We start from the raw sequence: 24,224 nt of genomic DNA on the forward strand, positions 1-24,224 counted from the left end.
ACTTGTACCTGGGTATAGGGACACTTTTGGAGGGCTAACTTTGCCCTGGGTATAGGGACACTTTTGGAGGGCTAACTTTACCCTGGGGTAACTTGCACCTGGGTATAGGGACACTTTCGGAGGGATAACTTTGCCCTGGGGTAGAACGACTTGGCCCGGTGTACAGCTGTGCATGCTGTGTCTGCTTCACTTTGCTAACAGGGTGAAGGCCATGCCAGGTGTCCCCACTCTTAGATGCAGCCCTAGCTTTACCTCGAAAGCTGGGAACTCTTCTCTGTCGGGCCACTCGGGGAGCCGGCTGCGCTGAGTTTATACTTTATGGTGATGGAGATAAAAAGCAGCAAAGAAAGAGATTTTCTTTTGCAACCAGGGACACAGCTGAGATACCAAGCTATTATTGAAACCAGGGAAGAGCTGAGTTTATCGTGTGTCTGAGGACTGGTTCTGTAGGAAAACGTTCTGATGATTATCACTGCCAGCCTGAGCAGCCGGTCGGGAAATAATGCAGGTTTCTTTTGCGCCTGCCAGACGCCCCTTGAGAGCTGGCAGATTTAAACACCAAGCCCTGCAAAGAGAAGCAGGGAGAAGCCAGCAGGAATGAATCCCCACAGCCCGAGGAAAGGAAGGTACCTCCATGAAGGGCTGCGTTATCTTGTCGTACAGCTGTCGGACTCTGTCGGTGAGGAACACCTCAAAGGTCTGGATTTCGGAGTTGGGCTCCAGGCCTCTCAGAGGGCACAGATCCTCCTGCCAGGGAGGGAAATGGAGGCATGATCCTGGAAAGACAATGCTTGTGACTGGCATCCAAGCTGGACTTCCAGATAAAATACCCACAGCCTGATCTGGAGCAAGGTGCCTCCAGATGGGGCATGCAGGGGATGCCGGGAGGGTGCAGAAGAAGGAAGGGAAACTAGAAATGGAGGAGGAACTGAGCATGAGAAACACCATAACAATTCCTCCGAGGCTCGGGAGAGGTTACAGCAGGGCTGTGGCCCCCCCAAGCAGACAAGCACCTTCAGAAGAAGCAGCGGGGCAGCCCCAGGGGCCTGGCTTACCTCCTCCCTGCGGAGGCAGGCATACATGGCATCCATGCCCACATCAGCCTGGCCGTGCACGCTTCGCCCATGGATGTAAAACCCGTAGCATCTGTGCATCAGGATGAAGATGGACACCTGTACATTGGAAGAATGGGAGCATGCACCAAGGTCAGTGATTCTCCACTGAGGTGCCTGGATCGGGAGATCCTTGCAAGGTTACTGCAAAATATTCCCACGATTGGGTGTGCAACCACTTGCACGTGACTCACAAGACAAACCCAGATTTCAAACAAGAACTCAGTGTATCAAAAACCTTCTGAGCTGCTGTGCCTTTCTGGGCTCTTTGCAACAAAGGAATTTCCTGTATTACTTTTGCATTGTCAAAAACAAGGGAAAGCTAAAAGCTGGCATTTTCCACAGGGGATCTGGAGCCTAACAAGGTTGAGACCCCCTGGCCTAAGTAATCACTAATCACAGTCCTACAGGGCCAGGCCAAGTGTCTGCTGTATGCTTTGCCCTAAGGTGCAAGGCCCCCTCCCAAACATACACCATGGGGACACTGACCCCCCCGGGAATGTTTTTAGCAGACCCAGGCAACACCAGAGGCTACGACTCATGGCAGCTTCATCTTCCCTGTGGTGGTGAGTTAGCTAAGGGCAAGAGAGCAGTTATGGAGCATGGGGAAGGGTAGAGAAAGTTATGTGCTCCTAGCACAGACTCGTTTCTGCCCTGAATGGAGGAGGACATGGCATGGATGCCTCCAGGCACTGGGAGAAGCAACGTGATGCGCTATAAGGAGAAGCCAAGTGCAGCACTTAAGCTTAGGTAGTGGGTGGGAGTTTTCACCAGGCCCTGCGCTCATCTGTCTGGGGCCAGGCCATCAGCTGGGCTGGCGTGAAAAGCACTGGCACTCTCAAGGGTGCAAACCAGCAGCAGCAAGCCTGCCAAGCCAGCAGGATGTGGACAAGGTCAGTAAGGTGGGTGTGCAAACCTGTGCGGGCACAATGCGGTACACGCATAAATTGTGCACACACCCAAGGCGGCCAGGGCGAGAAGGAGGCAGCTGGAAGGGAGAGGAGGGCATGGGAGTGCTCGGGGCTAGCCAGGGAGGCCGGTGCTGGGGAGACGAGGGCTGAGACTTTGACAGCTGGAGCATTCCCCTCTCCGCACAGCAGCCCAGATGTTCAGCTGTTCTGCATGGGAGCAGCGCCGGTGCCAGATCGAGCTCACAGCTCGTGACCTCGCTCCTGAGCCGGCCCGGCTGCCCAGCACTCACGTTGCTCAGGGAGCAGAGGTCTACGAACTGATGGATTTTGTCCTCCACGAACCGCTCGTAGACGCCGATGGAAAACACCATCTGCAAGGAAGAGCAGCAAGCAGCTGCACTGCCCGCACTCAGCAGACATCTTACATAACCCAGGCCCGGCAGCAAGGAAAAGCAGTCTCCTTCCCCCCCTTTTTCGAAACCCCTGCGTTATCTTGTGCTCTGGCTCGCTGGCAAATGCCTTCTGTGTCTGGGCCTAAAAAGGTGCAAGTTCAAGTCTCGCACAAGGTCATGCTTGTGCGAGCAATATTAGGCTGAATGAAAGCAAATCCTGCCTGGGGGAGGAACTGCATAATTGGGCACGTCCTTTGCTAAACTCTGTCTTGCTTCCACAGGGCAGTACAGGGAGCCTGGTTAAAGACACTTCCATCAGGTAAAACATTAAGTGCTTTCCTCTGCCAACAACCCACACCCTCTCCAGGCTTGCGGTGCCCTGCCCCATCCCAATCAAAGCCCGGGCCCAGGAGTGTGAATGTGCCTGTGCCCAGCCAGGCAGTCGTTCACCTGCACAATTGCCACGGCCATCCAGAGGGAAGCAGAGATCCCAAACCGAAGGATCGGGCTCCACGCCGCCACGTACGAGTCGGGGCCAGGGTGCAGATTCACAGTCAGGTCGCGCGACGCCAAGTGCTTCAAGCCCACGACCTGGAAACAGAAACCAGTGCACAACGTGGCCCTGAACCCCTCCTTGAGCTGCGCTGAAAACAAGCCTTGGTACCTCGTGGGCCATCCAAATAAATCATCACGGATCAGGACAAATCCTGGGAGGTTACAGAAAGCCTGGCAGCATTGTTGAATTTTTAACTCTCCTGTCAGGCACTCAAATACTGGGATTATGGGTCCTGCATAGAGACGTTCCTGCTTTTTCAGCTGCCGGGGTGAAATTTTCGGCCAGCTTCCAAATGAGCTTTCACTGTTTTACACTCACAATTTTAATTTTAGCACTCATTAAAAAATAAATAAGAAGACCCTCAATGTTTGTTCATGCAAATGAGGCGTTCTGCTAATTGCCTAATTTGTGAATGCAAAGCCTGTGTGGCTGCACAAAATCCCAGTTACTCGAGAAGCAGGGAAGGGCAGGATGAAAGTCAGAGCTTGTTTCTGGGTTCGCCAGAAAGAGGATTTTTCTGCATCTCGGCTCTGAAGGGTCCATACTCAGAGCCCCAAGCTGGGGAATCCCAGTCTCCACAGAGGAAACATTTAACCAGGGCAGACGCAGCCAAACCGGCATCTGCACAGCTTGCGTTCCAGCTTTGTCTCCTTTCTGCACCGGAGACCAGACCTAGCAGACTCTTTATCCGGCGCGCAGAGATCAAATAACTGGATCAAATAACTGCAAGCCCCCCGGGGATAACGCACTGAGCTGCCGCAGTTCTCCACGCAAAATCACGCAGCATCATTAAAGACCAGATTAGACTATGACACGCCTCATTGTGCCGGCAGTTTTGCTCAGAGCTCAGGCTATCCCCCAAGCAGGCCTCACCGACCCGGTTTGTGTGCCATCGGAGCTGGTGACAGCGGTGCTCACGCGAGGGATGGCTCGTTTCCGTGGTCGTGAGCCCGGGAGAGCCGCAGGATTGCGGGGGACCCAGTGCCACATCGCTTGCTCCAGGTGTCCCTTCCCATCTCCCCCGTACCTCCAGGAGAAGCAGCACCGCCACCAGCTGAAGCAGCGGATTCAATTTCCGATGCGTTTGGATTTCGTTCCACTCATTGGCGACCAGGAAAGTTCTCCAGATGCTCACAGAGGAAGCGACCCGCCGGCCTCCTAAGAGGAAAGCCCCATGCTGATTCCCATTCCTTTTATTGCGACGCCGCGCACGAGCTCAGAGGGCTCTTGGCAAAGCACGGAGCTAAACGTGGATTTCCATTACATTAATTTTTTCCTCCCGATATAAATCCCTTATGCACCGAGGTGACGGAGGCTCTCAAACCAGCTTCCTGTCAAACCACCACTGATGCCTCCAGGAGCTGGGATTGCTCTGCAAGCGCTGGTCAGCTAAGTCAGCGGCAACCCAACCCCGAGCAGCACTGGGGATGTCGCAGTCCACATCTACCGAGCAGGAAAGGCTTGTGGGGCTTTTTCTCCCTTTTTTTTTTTATGAATGCTAAAATTAAAATTGTGCATGTAAAACAGTGAAAGCTCATTTGGAAGCTGGTTGAAAATTTCACCCCAGCAGCTAAAAAAGCAAGCATGTCTCTACACGGGGCACAAGCCCGGTATTTGACATGGGTTTCATTTATGGGAGCTTGAATCTTGACACCCCGGGTGGGATTTCCAAAGGCACCCAGGTCACTTAGGGGTGCAAGCCCTCCTTGTAGTGAACTAGACCATGTATCTAAATTATAGAATTGTAGAAAATGAGGGTTGAAGGGACCTCGGGAGGTCACACCTAGTCCAATCCCGTGCTCAAAGCAGCACCAGCCCTAACTGCTTCCTGCCAGACAAGGTTTTGTCTGCCTGGGTCTTCAAAACCTCCAAGGATGGCGATCCCACCACCTCTGTTCCAGTGCTTTACTACCCTCCTCATCAGAAAGTTTTTCTAATATCCAACCTCAACTCCCCATTGCTCCTTGTCCTGCCATCTGCCCCCACGGAGAACAGCCCAGCTCCATCCTCTTTGCAGCCACCTTGCAGGGAGCTGAAGGCTGCTATTCAATCCCCCCCTCAGCCTCAGTCTCTCTTCTCTAAATCACTTTTGTGCATTTGACAGGATCTCCTGCTTTCTTTTCATGAGTTTCCAGCCAAAGTCAATGGGAGCTGTGTGCACTCAAGTGTCTTGAAAATGCAACCACCAGGGTGAAATCTTGGTCCTACAGACACCACTGGCTCATTTCCCATGGGGTCAGAGTTTCAACAGGGTGTCTAAGCTGGGCACGTGGAAATGGAGGGGCTCACAACCTCTTCAGGTGTACCTGTGGTGAGCCCCTCTCACTCACTCCTCCTCAGCACGTGTCCATGCCCCAAAACGAGGATGTGGATTCAGCTAGAGAGGCCCTGAACATGCAACCAAGCACCTGTCTGTGGTGGAGAACGTGGCAGCGGCTCAGGGCACATGCATGTGGCTAAACAAAATGTGCTGCGTGGTCTGCCTGAGCTTTGGCACGTGTGAGTGTGAGCATGGTGCTTATGGAGGAGGTCCTGACCTGGCCGAGACAGCACAACAAACCATGTGCAGAGCCAGGAGTCCCAGCCTCCCCGTCTCCCTAGACTTAAGTCTCTCTCTTGCCTTCCTCGGTGGCTAAGCAAAGCAGGACCGAAGAGGGTCCCATTTATACTGCTGGAACATGCACATTATATAACATCATCAAGCACTTTGTTCTCTAAAAAGGAGCAGAAATTACCTGGTGACAAGCTAGAGCACTGTGTGTGCATGGGCATGCATGTGTGTATTCACACATGTGTCTACACATGCATGCATGTGCACATGGGAACATATGCCTGCGTGTACATGAGTGCATATGCATGTGCATGTGTGTGCACACGCATGTATAAGTGTGCATGGGAGAATGCACAGTGGGCACCAATGTTTCAGGAGGATTTAGAGAGCAGAGCAAGCGAAGAGCTGCAGCTGACCTGGGGCTGCTCGGAGTGCTGGCTTCTCCCTGGGCCTCTCCCAGTCTATCAGGGAGATGGAGATGGTTAGCTGGGTGATCAGGAGGTGGAGCAGGTCCAGAGCCTGCAGCAAAGGCAGACAGAAGAGGTGGGTCCATTACCCCCTGGCTGAGAGGGATACGGACACACGGAGCACCCCGGCACCCCCTGTGCTGGAGCTAGCACATGCCAACTTGGAGACTCCTTGACCTGCTCCATCTCTACCTGCTCCCCTCGTCAGGGAGCTGAAGGCTGCAATTAAATCCCCCCTCAGTCTTTTCTTCTGCAGACTAAATAACCCCAGTTCCCTCAGCTTCACCTCATAAGTCGTGTGCCCCAGCCCCCAAACCAATTTCATTGACCTAACAAGCAGTGGCTTCAGGGTTACGAGCTCATCTGATCCGCCCCGGGCACCAGCAAGGGGCCTGGTGAGCTGCCATCAGCCGCAAGCCAGATGTGATTGTTTGTTTGGAGATAACTGGTGAGAACCGCGGCCGGGAATCCTACAGGCGTCGCAGCCCCAGCTGAGCCTCTCCAAAGCAGAGAGCTCTTCTTTAAGCTCATAACAGGAGGGGGTTTTCCCCCAGAAGTGTTCCAGCGCATTTGGCTTCAGACAGGCTGGAAACCCACAGCAATGGTATTCCCCCAGGATTTTGGCCTTCCTCCCTAGTAGGATCAGTACTGCCATAGAAAAACCCATCCCCGCTGCCATAAGCCTAGGAAAACCCATCCCCACTCCTCCCTGTCATAAGTACCTTCAACCCAAAAGCACAGGACAGGTAGATAATGAAGCTGGTTTCCAGCTGACTGCCGGCTGGAGGCAGGGTGACCCCCACTGCCGAAAACTGCTGGCCCTGGGGAGACAGATATAGATGCTGTCAAGAGAAGAGGGTGCAAAAATATATATATCCAGCCTGGTCATTTCCTGCAGATTGTGGCTGCCCTCTGGGGACTGCGCGCCACGCACTGACAGAGAACTGCTCCGGTGCAACTTGGCTGAATGTCTTTGCAATCGGCTCCCCCGTGCTTTGGCAGATTTTAAATAACCCACGCAGTCAGTTTTCTGACACTTGCCTCAGGGAACCATCCCACGGCTCCCCTGATCTCCCCAGAGCAGTGAGATAGATGCTCTTTCATTGCTTTTTTCAGACCTTGCTCTAACCCTCAGACATCTGGTTGCTCCTGCCCCGGCGAGAGATTCCTCTTATCCCTGGGGGTCAGGGATTACACAAATGCAGACGTGCGAGGGTGAGGTTACACAATACACACAGACCAGACTCGATCTGTGAAACGTTACGTAAGGACATGCCGTGAGCAGTCACACGTTAGGGTTACTGCCGTTTCTTCCCTGCACGGCTCTGACCTGCCACTAGAGGGCAGGTGACTAGGGGCATGGCTAGAGGTCACGACACCTGGGCTCCATGCCTGCTCTGTCTGGAGGGGGGGCAGGAGCAGTGCATCCTGGGATGCAAGAGCACTGCAGATTGCTCATTTCATGGAGCCGACTGAAGTTACCCTAACACGAGCTAGGTAGCACGGCCCAGAGTTAACCCTCACCTGAAGTGGCATAACACTGAGATATGCAAAGAGTACTTCGCAGGAGTTAACGAGCTTTAACACGCAGACGCTCACGATTTAAGTGTTCTTAGTGTGGTCTAAGTGTAAGTGCAACTTCACCTGCTGCAGGCTTACCCCAATGCAATCTGCCTTTATGAGGTGAGTCACTCTGCTCTGGGGGGGCAAAGTACCCCACAAAAAGCTGTAGGAACTGTGCACCAGTATAAGCCATGCTGACAACCGTGTCCTGTGTCCCCAAGATCCAGGCATACCTGGATACCTGAATATCTCTGCGGGGCCCTTTCCTCAAACTAGCCCCTATTCTCCCTGCAATAGCAGCCTGCAGTCTGTTGCTCTGGGATAACCTGGCCACGCAACCCACATAAGAAACACAGCTATTATTCACCTTGAAAGCAATGAGCCAGTAAATCCCAATTCTCAGGGTGACCCCGAAGAAGGCATTGGCTAGAGACCCAGCAAAGAAGGCAAAGAACTTGATAATGACCTGTGGAAGGAGAAAGAAGCAGGGCAGTAATCGCGAGGAGGGAAAACCACGCCGCATGTGTTAGTTTGATCCTGGCCTTTGGGTCAGATGCTAGGCTATAAGCTACATCCTCTTTCCTCCCAGGAGAAACCCAGGGAGCTTAACGGAGAATGGGCCAATTCCAGTCCTGGTGTAAAAGACAGCGCCTGTCAGCACCAAGAGGCTCAGATGTCTCACTGACATCAGCGCAGAGCAGGTGAATCAGGGGCCCTGGGAGCAGCTGACGGCTCGGCGGAGAGGCAGTGTGGGCAGCTCTTTCCCAGAATAAGACAGGGGCATTTCCTCTCTGTCCCTCTCCCTCCAATGCTTTCCATCTGAGGAGCTCACGATGAACTGGGGGATTAGCAAGCCAGCCCACAACCTGCCTGCAAGCCTGGCCTTACCCCTCCCCAGATCCCAGAGGGCCTGGGCCTGTGGGCAAAATCAGAGGGGGAAAATAACCAGCCCCCAATGCCCTGGCACTCTGACTTTTGCTGGGTCCCCTGTTCCTCTGTGCAGCTCTTAGCTCCTCCTGCCTCTGTGCTCTGTCCTGTGAATCACAAGCTGAAGAGGCCTCAGGCAGCAATGCAGAGGGGCAGGGGAAGCAAGGAGGCAGGAGTAAGCCTCCAGAGAGCTGAGGGGAAAGGAGGGGAGGACACAAATCGTGGTGTTTGGCTAGAACAGAGGATCCCCATCACCGAGCCTGAGCTGGCGTAGCTAGGGCAGCATTGCCCTCTCGTGGAGCTACAGCATACACCAGCAGATGGAGTTTGTCAACTGGTGCATCCGTAATGTCCCCCCAAAGGACACTAGATGAGCCCACAGAAGGGTCCTGCTGCCAGCAAAGCTGCATCTGGACCAATGCAGCTGGCTTGCATTGCATTGCTGGAGTGCAGTGCAATCCAGCAAAGCATTGCATCTGGATGCAGCAATACTGTATCTTGGCAGCGCTATGCCTGATGGTGGAAGGTGGGGGTTGTACCCGCTGAGGTTTGATGTTCAGACACCACTAGTTCATGGAGGGCTGAGAAAGAAAGGGCACTTTGAGTGGGGTTCACTCGCTGGGGGAAGTGACAGATGTGGGCACATCCCCCCAAGCCAGGGGTAGCTTGGCTTCAGCTTTCCAGAGCTCCACAGCGCAGCAAGGACTGAGGAAACCCCCGAAAGATGGCACTGAGATAACTCAGCTGGGACACAGCAAGGGAGACGAGGATTTGCAGAGCAGTCACGTGCCGTCACGTGCCTGCCTGCCCCGTTCAGGAGGCAGCAGGATGCGGTGTGCAGGCATGGATGCAGCACGTTCAGTCTCCTTACCACAAGGCCTATGTTCTGAAGGCGAGACCTCCGCACCCAGCTGCTGGTCTTCAGCAAGGCGTACAAGGCTGCCAGCGACCCCAGGACTGCGAGCGCTATCTGTCGGAGAAAGCAAGGAGGCACCGCAGCACTGGAAGGGACCTCAGGAGGACGCATCTAGTCCAACTCCCTGCTAAGTGGCTAAGCGTTCATCTAACCTAAGAGGATGCACTCGCACCCAGGTCTTGTGCCGCAGCAGTTACACACCCGAACCCCAGGGCCACCCCAGCGAAGCCCTGCGGGAACTCAGAGGGTCCTAATGATCCTTTCTGCCCCTAAGTCCCCTGCAGGGTTTGCCAGTCCAGCCTGCTCTGAGTCCTTTGCATTGCTGGTTGGGACTTTTTCAGCTAAACTTTTGGTGGAGAAATGTTGACTCTCCAAGCTGACATCTGCAGGGTCTCATAAGCAGCTAGGAAGATGCCTCCAAAGTGGTTTCTCCACCACCTTTCTGGATCTGCAACATGCCAGCCGGATTTGAGAGCATTGGGAGATGCTGTCAACAAGTCCTTCCCATCCTAGCCAGGTCCCTTCACGGGCTCTTCTGCGTTCCCTTAACACTGACCACATGCAGCTTGGTAAGGCCCGCCACCTTCAGCGTCCTCCCTCCCATGCCCTGGACTAGCCTTCCTGCCTTTGCTGGGCATTTCCCACCTCCGGACATCCCTCAGCGACCCAGTGCAGAGGGTGAAAACTGTTTGACTCACAACGGTGACTTGTTGGGATGCCTCTGGGATCTGGCTGTAGGCCACAGCAAAGGACACCTGCAGGGGCCAAGAAGCAGGGAGAAGGCATGAGTGCAACGGGGGTGAGAAAAACCCATGGGCAGCAGAGCATCTGGGTGGACTGTGACCTGGGAACTTCGGTCAACGCTTTCCAAGAGAGACTTGAGATGCAAGGCTCCAGGGATGGAGTCGGTGGCCTGGTGTCTCAAGTCCACTAATGTCCCCGGCTGATATCAGACACTGCCGCTCCTCCCAGGGCCACCCCCTCCACCCGGGGCAGACGACCCCTCGCAGAGCTGCAGCTCAGGTGTCCTGCGTCGGCCTGCTGCGGCATGCCAGAGCCCCTTGCCCCAGCTGCCCGTGCCCTGCATGGCACGCAGGACAAGCTGGCTGCCCTCCCTGCCTCCCTTCCTGGGCTCGGGGAGGGGAGGAGAGGCGAAATCTGAACTCAGCCTCAACCCTGACAACATCCAGAGCTGGCTCCCATCTCTAATTATCACCTGCTGCAGCAACAGCTGCTGAGCGCTGGGGAGCTCAAAGGAAAGTCAAGCAGGTCTTGTTGTTTCAGCTGCTTCGTTTCACATTATGCCTCGTTCGCTCTCCCCCCGCCTGCAGCAGCGCCCGCCAAGGGGACCCTGCCGTGCCCCGCACTTGCCTGCGTTATTGCTGTGCTCTCTTGCCTTGCGTACTTCACTGTCAACAGGAAAGGAGGCTGGTCTCCAGGGCTACTGGTTGGGAGGTAAATGCTGGGCGAGCCAGTGGTAAGGAGGGAAAGAAACCAGAGAGGGGTTATCCGGGGGACAGAGCATCTAATTGGAGCTGCACAATGCATTTTAATTAAACCTCGGCAGGAAGCGAGCAGAGGGAAGGGAGTTAATTGTGCTGCACGTGTTGGGGAGCAGGAATGCTTTTCACGCCAAGGATGGGGAATCTCAGCACTAAGGCAGGTGGAGATGTGGAGAACGCGATGTCCTCGGGGAGGATGGCTGGGTGGGTAAAGGCAGGCCCAGGGTAGATGGGAATGCAGTCACGCCAGTGGAGCTGAGCTGCTGTCCAGAGAGAGGAGCTGCATCTGCGTCTCTGTCCCGTGGGCATCATGAAATCACAAGAGGAGCCCAATTCTGGTCCAAAATCCAGCGAAAGCAGACCAGCCCCTTGCAAACTCCCCCAGGGGCTAGAGCTATATGCCCCTGTATCTGAGAAGGCCAGTGCTATTTTAACCCCCTAACTGGAGTTGCACAATGCATTTTAATTAAACTTTGACAGGAAGCAAGGTTGCTGCAAGTTGCCGTCTCTCCCTTGCACTGGAAAAAAAAGATTGATCCACTGTCTGCCTCCCTCCCTCCCAGCTCCTCATCCCTTGCGTCTTGGTTGTACCCGCCTGCCACCAAGCTGTACCGTCCTCTCCTGGAAAAGCATCTGCAGCGTGCCTGCTTGCTAACAGACACGGGGAGGGAGAGACACAGAAGTGCAAACACAGTTGCGGCGGCATAAACGGGAAATCTCGTGTCGTGTACATGCACCCAGATGGCAGCCGAAAAGGCTGATCCAGCACCTGCCTGCTGCAGGCTCCTCTTGCTCTCTACCTGAGGAGCAGATCCACTGCCAGCGTAACAGATGCTGGCGGGTTGGCCAGGTTCCCTGTTCTGCCCGAGAGCCCGTCGACAAGGAAGAAGCGTCTCAGAGGCTGTGAATTCAAGCCGGCTGGAAGAAACACACAGAGCAGAAGTTCAGGTGCTTTTAGGAGCTGAAGGCAGCCACGCAGGAGACGGGAGCAGAGAAAGGCTGCGAATTTTATGAGCGCTGAGTGGCTTGTTATCCAGGCGCCACACGCCCTTAGGCTGGATGAGAGCCTACAACTCGCACAGCCCGCGGCCACTGACAACCTGTACAGCCTCCCCGACAGCCTGTTAATATACAGTAGGGGAGGCAGTGGGGCCTCCGCCAGCAATCCTCCATCTCTCTCTCGCACACACACCCTTTAGCAGATGCACAGAGCTATTCAGCAGAGCAGCCCCCAGCAAAACCATTGGAAGGAATCAAATTATACAGTGAAGAGCAGCATATTCTGCCTCTACCAGACCCTTGAGGTCCTTGCTGGGCTGGATTTCTGCATGCTGCCCCATTTGCAGGATCAGGTTTGGGCTGTTCCTGCGGAAGCTCCTCCTGTGCAGACTGAAAAGGGACCCTGCAATATGGAAGGGCCAGACATTATGCAAAGGGCAACTTCTGGCTGGAAATTCACGATTTTCTACCACAAGGGAAAGTTTCGGGTGAAAAAAAATGTTGCATTTGCACACAATAAAAGGACAAGTTGGCCAAAATGAGTGCAGATTGCTTCTCCCTTCCCTAAGGCAAGCGTTGCCTTCTCCAAGCAGCTCGGCCCACAAAGCTGGGGCAAGGAGGAGGTGCCCCAGCCCTGACCCTCGCTGGCCTGACAGCACACGTCGCTTCTGGGAGATACTTGAAAGTGTAAGTTGAATGTGCACATGGGAATCTCAGCTTAATTTCTGTGTGTTAAATCTGCTGATGGCAATTAATCCCTCATTTTACTCTATGTTCACCATGCCTTCAATGCTGGCCCACATGGCAGCCCTCTTACCTACACCAGTGGCTTCAGCCGTTTTATTTAAGGCTGCACTTTGATAAATAAAGCACCTTATATTCTGCAGCTTGTAGCTACAGCAGCACCTCCAGGATGCTAAGCCGGGTGCTCTGAACTTTTGGACATTAAAAGCACAGCGGTCCATTCACTGCAAATCACAATGCACGTATAAAACTCCCTGTGCATATATATGGCTAAATCGTGTGCATATTTTTATGCCGACTGTATGAGCACATATACTAGCTGTACATGCAAGTGATTAGGCAGCAGCATTATGGATGATAAATAGGCCATTCTTTAAGCCTAAGTCATACACCCTGGAGCCGAGGGACTTTCCAAAGCTTTCACAGCAAGTCAGTGTTAGACTTGGCTCTCATCACAGCAAGCCTTACAGCCAATGCACTGGTTGTCAGCGCCTCCAGGAAAATCACTTAACAAAAGTGTCCTGTCTGTAAAGTAGGAGCAGGAAAAAAGTGATCAAAGAGGCTTGATTAATCCAAAATGCTCTTGTCTGAGAAACTGCAAAGTGAAACCAACTTGTCTAATTCCAACGCCTGATTTTCCACCAAAAAAAAAAAGGCAATCACGGCCCGGCACGCATAATTGTACAGCTAATTTGTGCAGGCGACACTAGGAGCATTACGGGCATTTGCATGTGTAAATACCCAATTGGCATCTGGTAATTGTGTATGCAAATGAGGTGCCCGACTGCATGCACGTTTTTGGGTACAGGAAATTCTGATTGAAAGGTTTTTTTCCAGGAGAACGGTCTAAGGCTTCATTACACAGGGATGGGAATTTTACCGACAGCATCGTTCTCACGGCAGATAAAGCCGGAGCCAGCGGGAGACAAATCTCCCGCACAACACGAGCCAGCTCCCCAGTCCAGGGGCACACGTGGGCTTTCCGACATCTATTTCCAGCCACTAAAGGTTTTAAGATTCATGACTGCATTTTTAAAACGCTAAGGGATAATGGGGTGGAACATGCTCACTGCTGGCTCTCCATCACTTGTTACGCGAAGCAGGAGGATTCGGCAGGGACCGATCTGTGAGGAGGATGAAAAGCAAGGCCACGGAGCCGGGGCTGCAGGACTGTGCACGCAGGGAGCGCGCTGGAGGGGGTCCTTGTTGCACGGCACCAACCTGGGACAGGAACCGAGACAACGGCTCGGCTGCGTACATGCAGCAAGGGCAGCTCGGAGCTAATTCAGCCTCAGCATGTTCTCTCAGAGCGGGCGCCCAGGGCACGTTTCACCCCAGGATGAAAGCTCTGGGGATTTGTGCAGCTGAAAGTATAGCCTTGGGGTGAAGCGTGGGGACCAGCCTGTGTCCAGCCCTCAAGAGCTGAATTGCACCCTCTTCTCCCCCACGTTACCCCGCCCTGGACGTGACCGGTCTTGGCTCTGCTCTGTGCTACCAAGTAAGTGGCAGATTTTGCCCACAGTGGACTTCCACACACAGACTCAAGCCCACTGGGACCTAATCAAAGTCCTTAAACCGTCGAGTCCGCCCATCCGAGTCAGAGAGATGCTACCCGAGCCTCGGCCGGAGCTTCAGCCTAGGACAGCGGTTCCCAGGCTGTAGTATGCGCAGCACCAGCGATATGCAGACAACCTGCCAGTGGTACACATTAACAGATTTAGTATAATTACTTTATACGACAAAAACTTGCCGGTGGTACTTAAGGTTGCATCGTTTTAAATGGGTGGTGCGCAATCTGCCAGAGTTTGAGAACCGCTGGCCTCGGGTTACCGTAAGGCACCTACCTGCGGGCCCGGCTGGGGAGAAGTCAGCTTAACCCCGTGCAGGGGAGCCTGGCATACCGAGGAAATGCACCCCCCGTGCTATTCTCACGCCCGTTTTAACTGCGCTTTCTCACCCCATGCAAGCCTCGCTGCCTATTCTCCTTCCCCTTCCCTCATAATGACAGTCATCTCTGAGCAGCGTCCAGCTCAGATTAGGGGACTAACACGGGCCTCACAAGTAAGTAACTATCCCCCTACATGCCGAGGATGGTCCGGAGCCCTCGCACGGCCCTGCCTGGTCAGGAGAGGCCGCCAAGAAAGCCACGGGAAGGCGTGGAGCGTGGTCTGCTCCATCCTGTTCCCAAAGCACATCGCTCCCTGCCGATGATAAATGAAGAACCCGGGACAATGTCCCTTTTCATCCTCGGGGTGCCCCCAGCAGCAGAGAGGCCGGCTGGCAGGGTGGGAGGAGGGAGCTATTGGATCTGCATCCCGTCTGCCGAGCTTTCGCTGATGAAGGCTGACATCGCCGGCTGCTGGCCTTGCAATTACCGCGCGCCCGGCAGGGCTCCAAGCAGGGGAGTTATAAGGAAACCTTGCTTTTTTTTTTCCCCCTGCCCTGTTGTGCTTTGCAAGCATTAACTGATGAGCTGCTGTGGGGATGCAGAGGAGCCTGCCTCCTTTCATACTGCCAGTAGCCCAAGCGTGGGTCGTGGCCGTAGGGGCCCATCATGCATCCGTGCCCGCTGCAGAAGGCGCCGCGGGTCTGCTGTCCAGGCAGCCCTCACTCCACCGAGCTCCCAGCAAAAAGCCTGTCTCACACTACGGGCCCTTAAAATAGAGGTCACCGTGGGACATGTTGGCCTCTGCCCAGGGCTAGGAAACCCTGCGGCTCTAACCCTGACCCTCCACCCCCTCGCTGGGAGATAAAAGGCCTCGGCAAAGCCCTGCGAACAGATTGACATGGCGGGCAGCCCCCTCGCAGACGCTTTATAGTGCAAAACGACACCTGCTCCATCCTTTCCTTGCAGAGTCGCCGGATTCCTGTTCATTAAGAACAGCCCTGCGGAGAGGCGCCAAAGCCGGAGCCCAGCCTGTTGCCCTGCCATGATTCACGAGCAGGTACTCAGCTACCGAGCATCGGCACCGGCGCAGCGGCTGGGATACCTGGGGGTCCCTTCCCTGCGTGCCTGGGCCTCGTCGTCGACTGGCTGCAGGGGTGGATGACCGAGGGCCGTGCAAAGGCACCAGGGTTGTCTCCAGCGGGAGGACAGGGCACGGGGGACTCTCACCGTGGTCGCTCAGCCGGAGCCAGGGATTGACAACAGGCACCGGCCACAGCCAGGGTTTGCCCTGGTCATCCGGGAACTCCAGGAACAGCTCGTAGAGCGTGGGCTCCGGGACGCGCCGCAGCAGGTCGGACACCTGGACCCTGCACTGGGGGAAGAGAGCAGGGGGCTGTTAAAGCAGAGGCCGCGCTGGCATCCTCAGGGACCTCGGTTTGCAGGGCACAGCCCCCCGCCTCCCAGCGTGACACCAGTTTCCCCCAGCTCAAACTGGAGGGGTGATTCTGGGAGTGCAGGGAGGCCGTGGATAAGCAGCTGCCCCGCGTCCCCGGGGGCGACTGCGTCAGAGCAGGCGGGCACTCCCCAGAGCTCCCGGGCTGCAGCGCGGATACCCAGCGGCGTCTGCCGTTTAAAATAGCACGAGCGGATTCGGCTCGATTCCCACGTGCGTGAGCCGGCTTGTTTGCTTCGCAGCAGGAAAAGATACCTTCAGAGCTGGCAAGGGCTTATCCTGCTGCAGTAGTAGCAGCCTGGCACCGTCAGGGTAGGAAGGGGCAGGAGGGCGAGACCCCCAGCAGGGAAGTCCTAGCCGGGGGGGAGAGGGCCACAGAGCTGCCAGCACACACTTACAGACTGATGGTAGGACGTGCCGAAGGAGAAGGCGGCATCCAGCACGCGCTGACTGTCTGTGCAGAGCTAACAGGGAAGGAAGGAAAGGGATTGCAAAAGGGAGTCGCAGCCCTGTCTCCCAAGCACCTCTGCCCCGAGCCGGCAGGGTGGGTCCATAGTAGAGCCCCTCTATTGCTTCTCCCTAAGTGGTCTCGAGCCTCCCAGACACTGAGGAGTTGCCTTTGGGACATGATTTTACAGTGTAAAGCAGCAGGAGCCTGCAGGGCACCCCTCCATCCCATCTCTGCTCAGATGCACCCTTGTACGCTTCACTCGCCCTTGTACTGCTTCACCCACCCTCACCGGCTGCCGTTCACCTGCACGGGTCCTCCTATCCGGCGAGGCAGCACCATCAAGCCTGCTTTCCAGAGGGGAAACTGAGGCACTGAGAGGTCAAGGGGTGTCTATGCTGCAGGGGTAAAGTCATGTTGCTGAAGCAATAAGCCCCCTCCATCCACTCCCACTCCACAGCCCCAGAAATGGGGCAATGAGAGCTCCCTATGGGGCAGCTCTGGCACTGTGCTTGAGCCCCCCCAGATCCTGGTGCCCTCAGGAATGGCTTTTTGGGCATCTTCACAGACTTATTCCTGGGGTTCCCCGCTAAGGGGCCAACTCCCAAAGCAGTGTGACTGATGACCCCACAAGCACACCCATAGGGACTTGCCAAAGGCCACGCAGTCAGCCTGTGGCAGAGCAAGGACTCGAACCCATGTCCCCTTTGCTCTAGGCTGGCACCCGAATGCCTGGAGTCTCCTTTGTGCAGCGTGAAACCCGTCGCCCCTGCTTCTGACTCAGGGGAGATGGCCCATTTCCTCTCGGGTGCGAGGCCTCACCCCTGCCAGGCTGTCACACAACCGCATCCGGAGCTCGAGTCTCATTTACAACTTGCCGGCCCTTGGCTGACATGTGCTAGCTGCTGGATTAGCCTTTACCATTAGCATCCACACACGTGCCATGCCTCTGTCCCGATTCATTTCTTTGCAATTACACTGGTAATTGCCCCCTTTCTAGATCTCTCATGATACTATTGAATAAAGAAGGGCTCCAGACACCTCCCTTCAGCCTGTTTTTTTGATCCTGTTCAGTGCTCCTTGATCTCCAGCCACCTTGCATGCTGGAGACGGTGCTTATCTGCACGGATGTGGAGAGAATGAGTACCAAGGGTGAGAGATATGCAAAGAGAGATATGCATAAAGATGAAGGAGCAGATGAAACGAATACAGCTCCCCTCCCCGCCACAGCGGACCCCCAGCCCTGGGTGCACCGGGAGGTCCTGGAGGCGACAAAACGAACCAACCTGCAACGTGCCACCCTTCACATCCTCCCAGCCTAGGAAGTGTCCTCGGACGTCGTACTTCACAACCTTAAGGCTGATCTGCTGCGAACATGGAAAGAAGCTCTGAAACGTGTCCGGACAGCGACGGGGTAGGGTGATAAAGGACCTGCCCATTATTTCTGGCTCGGATGCCCATGCACGTCTCTGCCGTGACTTGCCTTCGAGCCCTTCCAGGAGAGGAACTGGAGAACTGCCCTTCCCGGAGGCGTCTCGGGTCTGTGGTAAAACAGCTCGGGAAGGTTTTGGCCTCTGAAAAGAAAATCCGGCTGTATTTCTGCAAGGGAAGCAGGCGAGGCTTCGTCCACATTATGCACGGCCATGGCTCTCTCGAGCGCTCTGTGTCCCCCAGGCTGCCTGGATAATCAGAGCTCTGCGGCGTCCTACATCACCCACAGAAAAGAGCTTTTACACCAGTGTCTCTCAGGCCAAGACCCTTCCCCACCTGCCTTCCCACTGGGTTGCAAACACCCCCCAAGCTGGGCACTGAGTGCAAATCATCCCGTGGACCAGGAGTCACGGAGCAGTTTGGGGGCTTGGAAGGAGGCTCCAGATCAAGCTAAGCTGAGCACCGCTGTCCTAATCTCCTGGGTCCCTTTGGGACCTGTCCTTTCCCCCCTGGGGACCATTCTGAATTTACAGGGAGTCAGCAGCAACCACAGGCCACGAGGGCTGTGCAGAGTGAACTACCGACTTCCCCGCAGCTAGGCATCCGTCTCTGCTTTGGCACCTGCCCTCATCCTTGCTGGCACGCTCCTCTACAAGCAGTGGAAGCTAAATGGGCTCTTCGCACCCCAGCGGTGGTGCCTTTGAAGCCCAAGTCAGGCTTATTGGCGTGTGCAGTGTAACAGGAGAGAAGTTTAGCATGGGCAATTAGGGCAGGGATGCCCATCGTGTGCATCTCCCGCATAGCTCAGGGATTTAGGCCCACTTTATGGCAGCCAAGGAGAATCAGAGCATGGAGGGGATCTGCTCCAAGCAGTGCCAGCTCCAGCTACGTCATCCCAGCCGAGGCTTTATCTACCCGGGTCTTGAAAACCTCCAAGGATGGAGATGCCACCACCTCTCTGGGGAGCCAGATTAATAAGCCCAGTTCCCTCAGACTCCCTTGCCTGCTCCCTGCACAGCCCTGGCCCCTACTGCTGCAGCACCTTCCCTCTGGGTCCTGCAGAAGGGGAGAGACTCACTTAGCCTTTGTGTACAGGTCGAAGGCCCGGGTTTCCAAGGAGAAGGCGTTCAAAATAACCGTGTTGGCGAGGAGCTGGCAGGCTGTGAGGTTGCAGGAGCTCTAGGGAAGAAGAAAATAAAGCAGGGCAGCACCAAGAAAACACCGCTCGAGTCCCACGGGAGTAAGCCCCAGTGTAGATGCTGGTCGAGTCGGTGCCTTGCACGGGGGAGAGCGGTTTCTCTTTCCTTTATCCTGGTGGAGGCAAATCAGTCAAAAACCCACCCCAAGCCTCGGTAAGCGCTAGCCGGGCGAACGAGCCCCACTCTCCAGCCAGTGGCACACCTGGGAGCCCTGTGGCTAATATCATGTCCCTAGCTCCTCGAATGAGCTGGGGCCTGAGTTATAATGAGCTATCTTTACCTCCCTGCCAGACGCATTTGGTTTTTAAAATGCATTTTCAAAAGCAAATCCCTGCACCCCTCCGAGCAGCACAAGGCGAGAAACGCACTGCACGACGCTGTGAAGCGTCCGCATGGGGGAAAGCAGAGTACGGCTACCCTTCTTCGCTCCCCCATCCCGCATCCTTTCACAGCCATTCCTCTTAGCTTCTTATGTTTAAAAGGCAGCACACCACCCCATCCACCCCCGACACCGCAGCATGGTGAGAAGGTGGCCGTGGTACTTACATTGCAAGCCAAAAAGCTGCTGTCCAAGAAGGCAGACTCCCAGAGCGAGGCAGTCTGCCGGGGACTCTGCGGGGGAGAAAACAGCCTGGATGCAGAAAGGCCTCGGTGATGCAAGGAGGGGGAAAGGTGGCCTAGAGCCAGGACGTGGACCTACACAAGCTTTGCAGTCCCCCGCAGGGTGGGCCTGGCCTGTCCCGGTCAGCCCGGCGGCACAGATGCACCTCAGGCCTAGGAAGGAGAGGAGAAGAAGGTGAAGGAAGGTGGTGGCATAGCCAAGGGTCCTTGGGATCAGTTCTGGCACTGCCCAAGGTTGTTCAGATATACAGCCTGACCGCAGACGGGGCATCAGAGCTGCTAGCCCCATAGGTCTGTAGGGTCTCCAGTGTAGAGGAGCAGACGTGCAGACACCGAGCAAGCGCGGCGGGGCTGGGAGCTCTCATACGGCTCACCCGTGCATATAGACCCAACTTGCACCCTTCTCCATCGTGCTGGGGTGCTGGGCTGAGGACGGCCCCTTGCACTGACACCCAGCACCAACTCACCTTCAGGGCTTTTCACCTCGTGCTTCCCGCAGGGGCTGCAGCGCTGAGTCTGGGTGCTCAGGTATTCGCTGGGGCTGCAGCGTCCTGCCGGGGAAGAGGGGCCAGGGCTGGTCCTAGCAGGGCCAGAGCAGTACAGAGCATGCAGCAGCCAGGTCCAGAGCAAGGGGGACCCTCCTGAGGGAGGCATTTTACCTAGCCCCGGTGCCCACCGGCCGAGCTGCCTTCAGGCTCTGGCTCTCCGTGGGGCAAAGGGTGGAGAGCTGCCTGCGTGCCTAGCAGGAGCGTCCCTGGTTACCAACCTGTTGCGCAAAAGAAAGCCCTGGCACCTCCCCAAGGTAACCAAAAACACACCCAGCCAGGCGCAACACCTGAGGCATCCCTCTTCTGAGCCCACCGGTGCAAAGGGGGCCAGGCGTGCCTCCGGAGACAGCACCGACAGCCCTGTGCCATAACACAGGCCTGGGAATAGCAAGAGGCTGTTGCAACAAGTGTGGTAGCAGAGCTGCGGCTGCCTGGCCCGGCTCTGACTGCTGGAGGGGGGGCGGGGGGGCTACAAGAAGGGGTTTTGGCAAACCGGCCTCAAATCTGTGCTGGCTTTTGCCCCTCGCCTTTCTCCTGGGGCTCAGACTCTGGAATTTGCTTGTACGGGGGGGAAGGAAAATTTCTCTCGAAGCGCCGAGCCGGGTCTCAGCTAAGAAATGCATTAAAGTCCTACCTCTAAAAATGAATGCTCAGGGCTTCTGGGTCTCTGGGAAACTGGGGATAAGAAGGATTTGGGCCCTTCATCTTTGGTATTATGTTTGTTAGCAATTTTGCCCGTCTGCAAAAGGGAGCGGCTGCCGTGCGCTCACCGCTGGGACAGCCTGGCAGGGATCAGATGCGCGGGTCCCCGCAGAGACGACTTTGATGCCTCCTTGCTTTCACTGAGCTGAGATCAAACGAGGCAACGTTGTGCTCGGCAGGCAGCAAGGCGCTAGGGAAACGGCAGGGAGAGGACAAGGCAAGTGGGAGTGCGAGGTTGACAAGTGGATTCAAACTGGTCTTTCCCGGAGCGATGAACTCAACTTCCACAAAACATTCACGTGGGCAACGCGTACGGTCTAGGGGTCAAGGCCCCATCTTTCCTTTCCAACCTCCCTCATTATAAGTCAGATGCCATCTCTCTGATCAGAGCGGGCTCAAACCAGTGAGCTCAAAGTGGTCCCCGAAGCCTTTGCTTAACCAGAGACTGGGCTAAATTCACCCAACGCAGAGAGGAAGCCAACAAGAGTCTCGCACCCACAGTAAACATGGTCCATTTCATTCAGTGCAGTTGCTATTAGATCGAATATTGGGAATACATGCAGTTCACTAAACAGACACTTGATGGGACTACAACACCTTTAAATAGAGCCACATGCAGAAAAAAGGTCATTTTAACGGTTGCCTTGCTAGACTAGGCACTTTCAGCAGCATCTCAGGGCTTCTGGATACTGGTTTTCAGGCTGCCTTTAGGCCAGTGATGCCCAAGCAGAGAGCCAGGACAGACCACCAGATCCTTTGAAAGGTGCCCAATGGCGCAAGGAGATAATCACAGACTCATAGAAAATGAGGGCTGAAGGGACCTAGGAGGTCACATCTAATCCAGCCCCCTGCTCAAAGCAGGACCAGCTCCGACTACATCACCCCAGCCAAAGCTTTGTCTACCTGGGTGTTAAAAACCTCCAAGGATGGAGATGCCACCACCTCCCTGGGTAGCCTGCTCCAGTGCTTCACCACCCTCCTAGAGAGAAAGTTTTTCCTAATATCCAACCTCAACTTCCCTTGCTGCAGCTTGAGCCCATTGCTCCTTCTGTCACCTGCCCCCACTGAGAACAGCCCAGTGTCATCCTCTTTGGACCCACCCTGCAGATAAGCACATAAACTAAGCAGCTAAGTGCAGGTTTAGTCCTGGCTCGATGACCCCCACCCCACTGCCCAGCCCCCCTGCAAGGCGATACACACTATAATATATAAATTAGTTTTTAAAACTGGGGCCACTCAGTTCCAAAAGTTCAGGAGGGGGCCTCGAGTTCAGTGAGGGGGGCCTCAAGTCAGACGAGGCTGAGCCCCGCTGCTTTAGGTAGGCACAACTCTGATAAGACTTTGTCTCCAGTTTCTAACCCGCTGTCCGGGACCCCATCCCTGTAGCCTCTGGGCATCTTCTACATTAAATCAATAGCAACTGTGAGGCCTCTACCTGGATTTCCAGCACTTCTCCCTCTTTGGCATTGCAGGGCTTAGGGTCAGCTCTGCTTGGGACAGGATTTTTTGGCTGGGCTGGGGATTTAAAGGCGTCTGGGATGAAAAGGGTAAACAGAAGGCACTCTAGCCAGTATCTAAAGGCAGAGCTCAGCCTTACCCTGCCTGGTGAAATTTTTGGCTACATCTAATATTTCCCTTCCATTACATTGCAAAGTCCTTTACAGAAGAGATCAGGAGCAGCATCCCCCATTTTACAGGCGGGAAGACAGAGGCACAGAGACTGAAGCAACTTGCTATCCAGGAGGCCAGTGGCAAAGCTGAGGCTAGCTCCGTGCATAGTTAAACTTCCTTGGTACCTTCCCCTTTAAAGTCAAGGATACGTTTAACCTAAAGGAGCCCCAAACCAGACTCGTTCATTAACTTGTGCATCTACGTGCCCATGCTCCCATATGCATGGACATGTCACCAGCTTCAGGAAATGCAGCGTATCAGCTATTCTCAGCTGCCGTGACAGGTACAGAAGAGGCTGCCTTGCCTCCATCTATCCGCCGTCATGGTTGCTCCAGACACTCTCCAGGGACAAAAAGCCGCCTACGAGAGGGAACGACGTTCGAGTCAATGCGGAGCCTGTCGTCTGGAAACCGCCTCTTGATTTGCAGAGCAGACTTCATCTGGGCCTGAATGATACAGCCTTCGAGCCGGGAAGAGATCAATCACTAAAGACAGCTCAGCATGGCACGGACAGCGGGGCACCTCGAGAGGAAAATGAATCACGCGGAGGCCAAGAAAAGGAGCAAAAACCCCACGGCAGCTCCAGTCTGCACCAGTAGAAATATCCCAAAGCACTGGAACTGCTCATTCCTTACGACTCTCCAGGTCACCAGGAAATAGGCTTAAGCCTACGACAGCACGCCACAGCCTGGATTGCGACCAGTGTTTTTGTTGTTGCAGCAGGGTCCAGGAGATGCAGTCCGAGATTAGTGCCCTGTTGTGCTTGTTCCTTAAAATTAACACGTCAGGAAGCCTTTCTCCATCCCACTTTTCAGATGTCCCTGCCTGCACAAATACCACAGTGTGACCTGCAGGCCTGAAGTGGGTTGCAGGAGCTACCGAATGGTCCCCCCTCTATGCAGCATCAGCCTGCAGAAATGCCTCCAGTTTTCTAGCTTCGATCCAGTTTGCAATCACTTTAGACCTAACCCTGCTATCACAAATAACAGGACAAGGAGCAAGCAAAGCTCTCTACCGCAGTTGGACCGCATGCCTGGGCATGCAGGTGGACTGTGACCTGTGGCAGCTTCTGTCTACGACACAGACCCAGCTCACGGAGACCCTGGGCAGGCTGGATCCCAAGGAAGAACACCAAGCAAAGCCCGGCTCATCCACGTAGGCATGGGTTAGGACTGAATTACAGAGCCTTTCCCTCGTCCGTGTCTGGAGAGCTCATCAGGGCCCACAGAGGAGCAGCGTGAATCAGAAACCTGGCGTACAGCACAGAGCTGCCCTCCGAACAGCGGGCTACAATGCAGGGCCCGGTGCTGCAAAGCTCTCCGCAAGCAGGAACGGCCCAGGCTTCCCAGCCCCGCTCCAAAATCACCTGGTGCAACCCCTAAAGCAGCCCATCCGGCCATGCAAACAAGTCACTTATCATGCATGAAAGGCTGGGACTGCATAAATCAGGAGCCGGCTGGTAATGGGAATGGCAGCGGGTCTGACAGCAGGAATGATGGTGACAGGACTCGATTGTTACGGACTGATGCTGATGGATGGGTAACAGGGCCACGACAGGTGACAGACAGCATAATGTAATAGCCATAAATCCGAGGCGCACACAGAGGTTTTAAAAACCAAATG

At 55.1% G+C, this 24,224-nt stretch overlaps 2 protein-coding genes across 3 annotated transcripts in view; one reads left to right on the plus strand and one right to left on the minus strand.

Moving 5' to 3' along the window:
• Window positions 1-20,412, minus strand: part of LOC109310690 (meckelin-like) — a 24,465-nt gene extending 4,053 nt beyond the window's left edge. The window contains exons 1-20 of one of the 2 annotated variants that reach the window (XM_019535985.1): window positions 20,148-20,412; window positions 19,760-19,833; window positions 19,606-19,671; window positions 18,939-19,039; window positions 17,913-18,003; window positions 17,716-17,793; window positions 16,380-16,445; window positions 15,756-15,900; window positions 11,698-11,815; window positions 10,767-10,857; window positions 10,094-10,150; window positions 9,351-9,449; window positions 7,920-8,018; window positions 6,712-6,810; window positions 5,939-6,041; window positions 3,999-4,129; window positions 2,866-3,006; window positions 2,314-2,394; window positions 1,056-1,172; window positions 631-747 (exon numbers count right to left, since the gene is read on the minus strand). In XM_019535985.1, the coding sequence (XP_019391530.1) occupies window positions 631-747; window positions 1,056-1,172; window positions 2,314-2,394; window positions 2,866-3,006; window positions 3,999-4,129; window positions 5,939-6,041; window positions 6,712-6,810; window positions 7,920-8,018; window positions 9,351-9,449; window positions 10,094-10,150; window positions 10,767-10,857; window positions 11,698-11,815; window positions 15,756-15,900; window positions 16,380-16,445; window positions 17,716-17,793; window positions 17,913-18,003; window positions 18,939-19,039; window positions 19,606-19,671; window positions 19,760-19,833; window positions 20,148-20,334 (2,061 nt within the window). In that variant the 5' untranslated portion in view covers window positions 20,335-20,412. The remainder of the gene's footprint in view (window positions 1-630; window positions 748-1,055; window positions 1,173-2,313; window positions 2,395-2,865; window positions 3,007-3,998; window positions 4,130-5,938; window positions 6,042-6,711; window positions 6,811-7,919; window positions 8,019-9,350; window positions 9,450-10,093; window positions 10,151-10,766; window positions 10,858-11,697; window positions 11,816-15,755; window positions 15,901-16,379; window positions 16,446-17,715; window positions 17,794-17,912; window positions 18,004-18,938; window positions 19,040-19,605; window positions 19,672-19,759; window positions 19,834-20,147) is intronic. The other variant, XM_019535984.1, reaches the window with a different exon arrangement.
• LOC109310694 overlaps window positions 9,465-24,224 on the plus strand; it is a 23,305-nt gene continuing 8,545 nt past the window's right edge. The window contains exons 1-2 of the mRNA XM_019535995.1: window positions 9,465-10,052; window positions 23,237-23,240. Of these exons, the coding sequence (XP_019391540.1) occupies window positions 9,851-10,052; window positions 23,237-23,240 (206 nt within the window). The 5' untranslated portion in view covers window positions 9,465-9,850. The remainder of the gene's footprint in view (window positions 10,053-23,236; window positions 23,241-24,224) is intronic.

Source organism: Crocodylus porosus, unplaced genomic scaffold (assembly GCF_001723895.1).
Source record: "Crocodylus porosus isolate Cpor-Errol unplaced genomic scaffold, CroPor_comp1, whole genome shotgun sequence".
Lineage (NCBI taxonomy): Eukaryota > Metazoa > Chordata > Crocodylia > Crocodylidae > Crocodylus > Crocodylus porosus.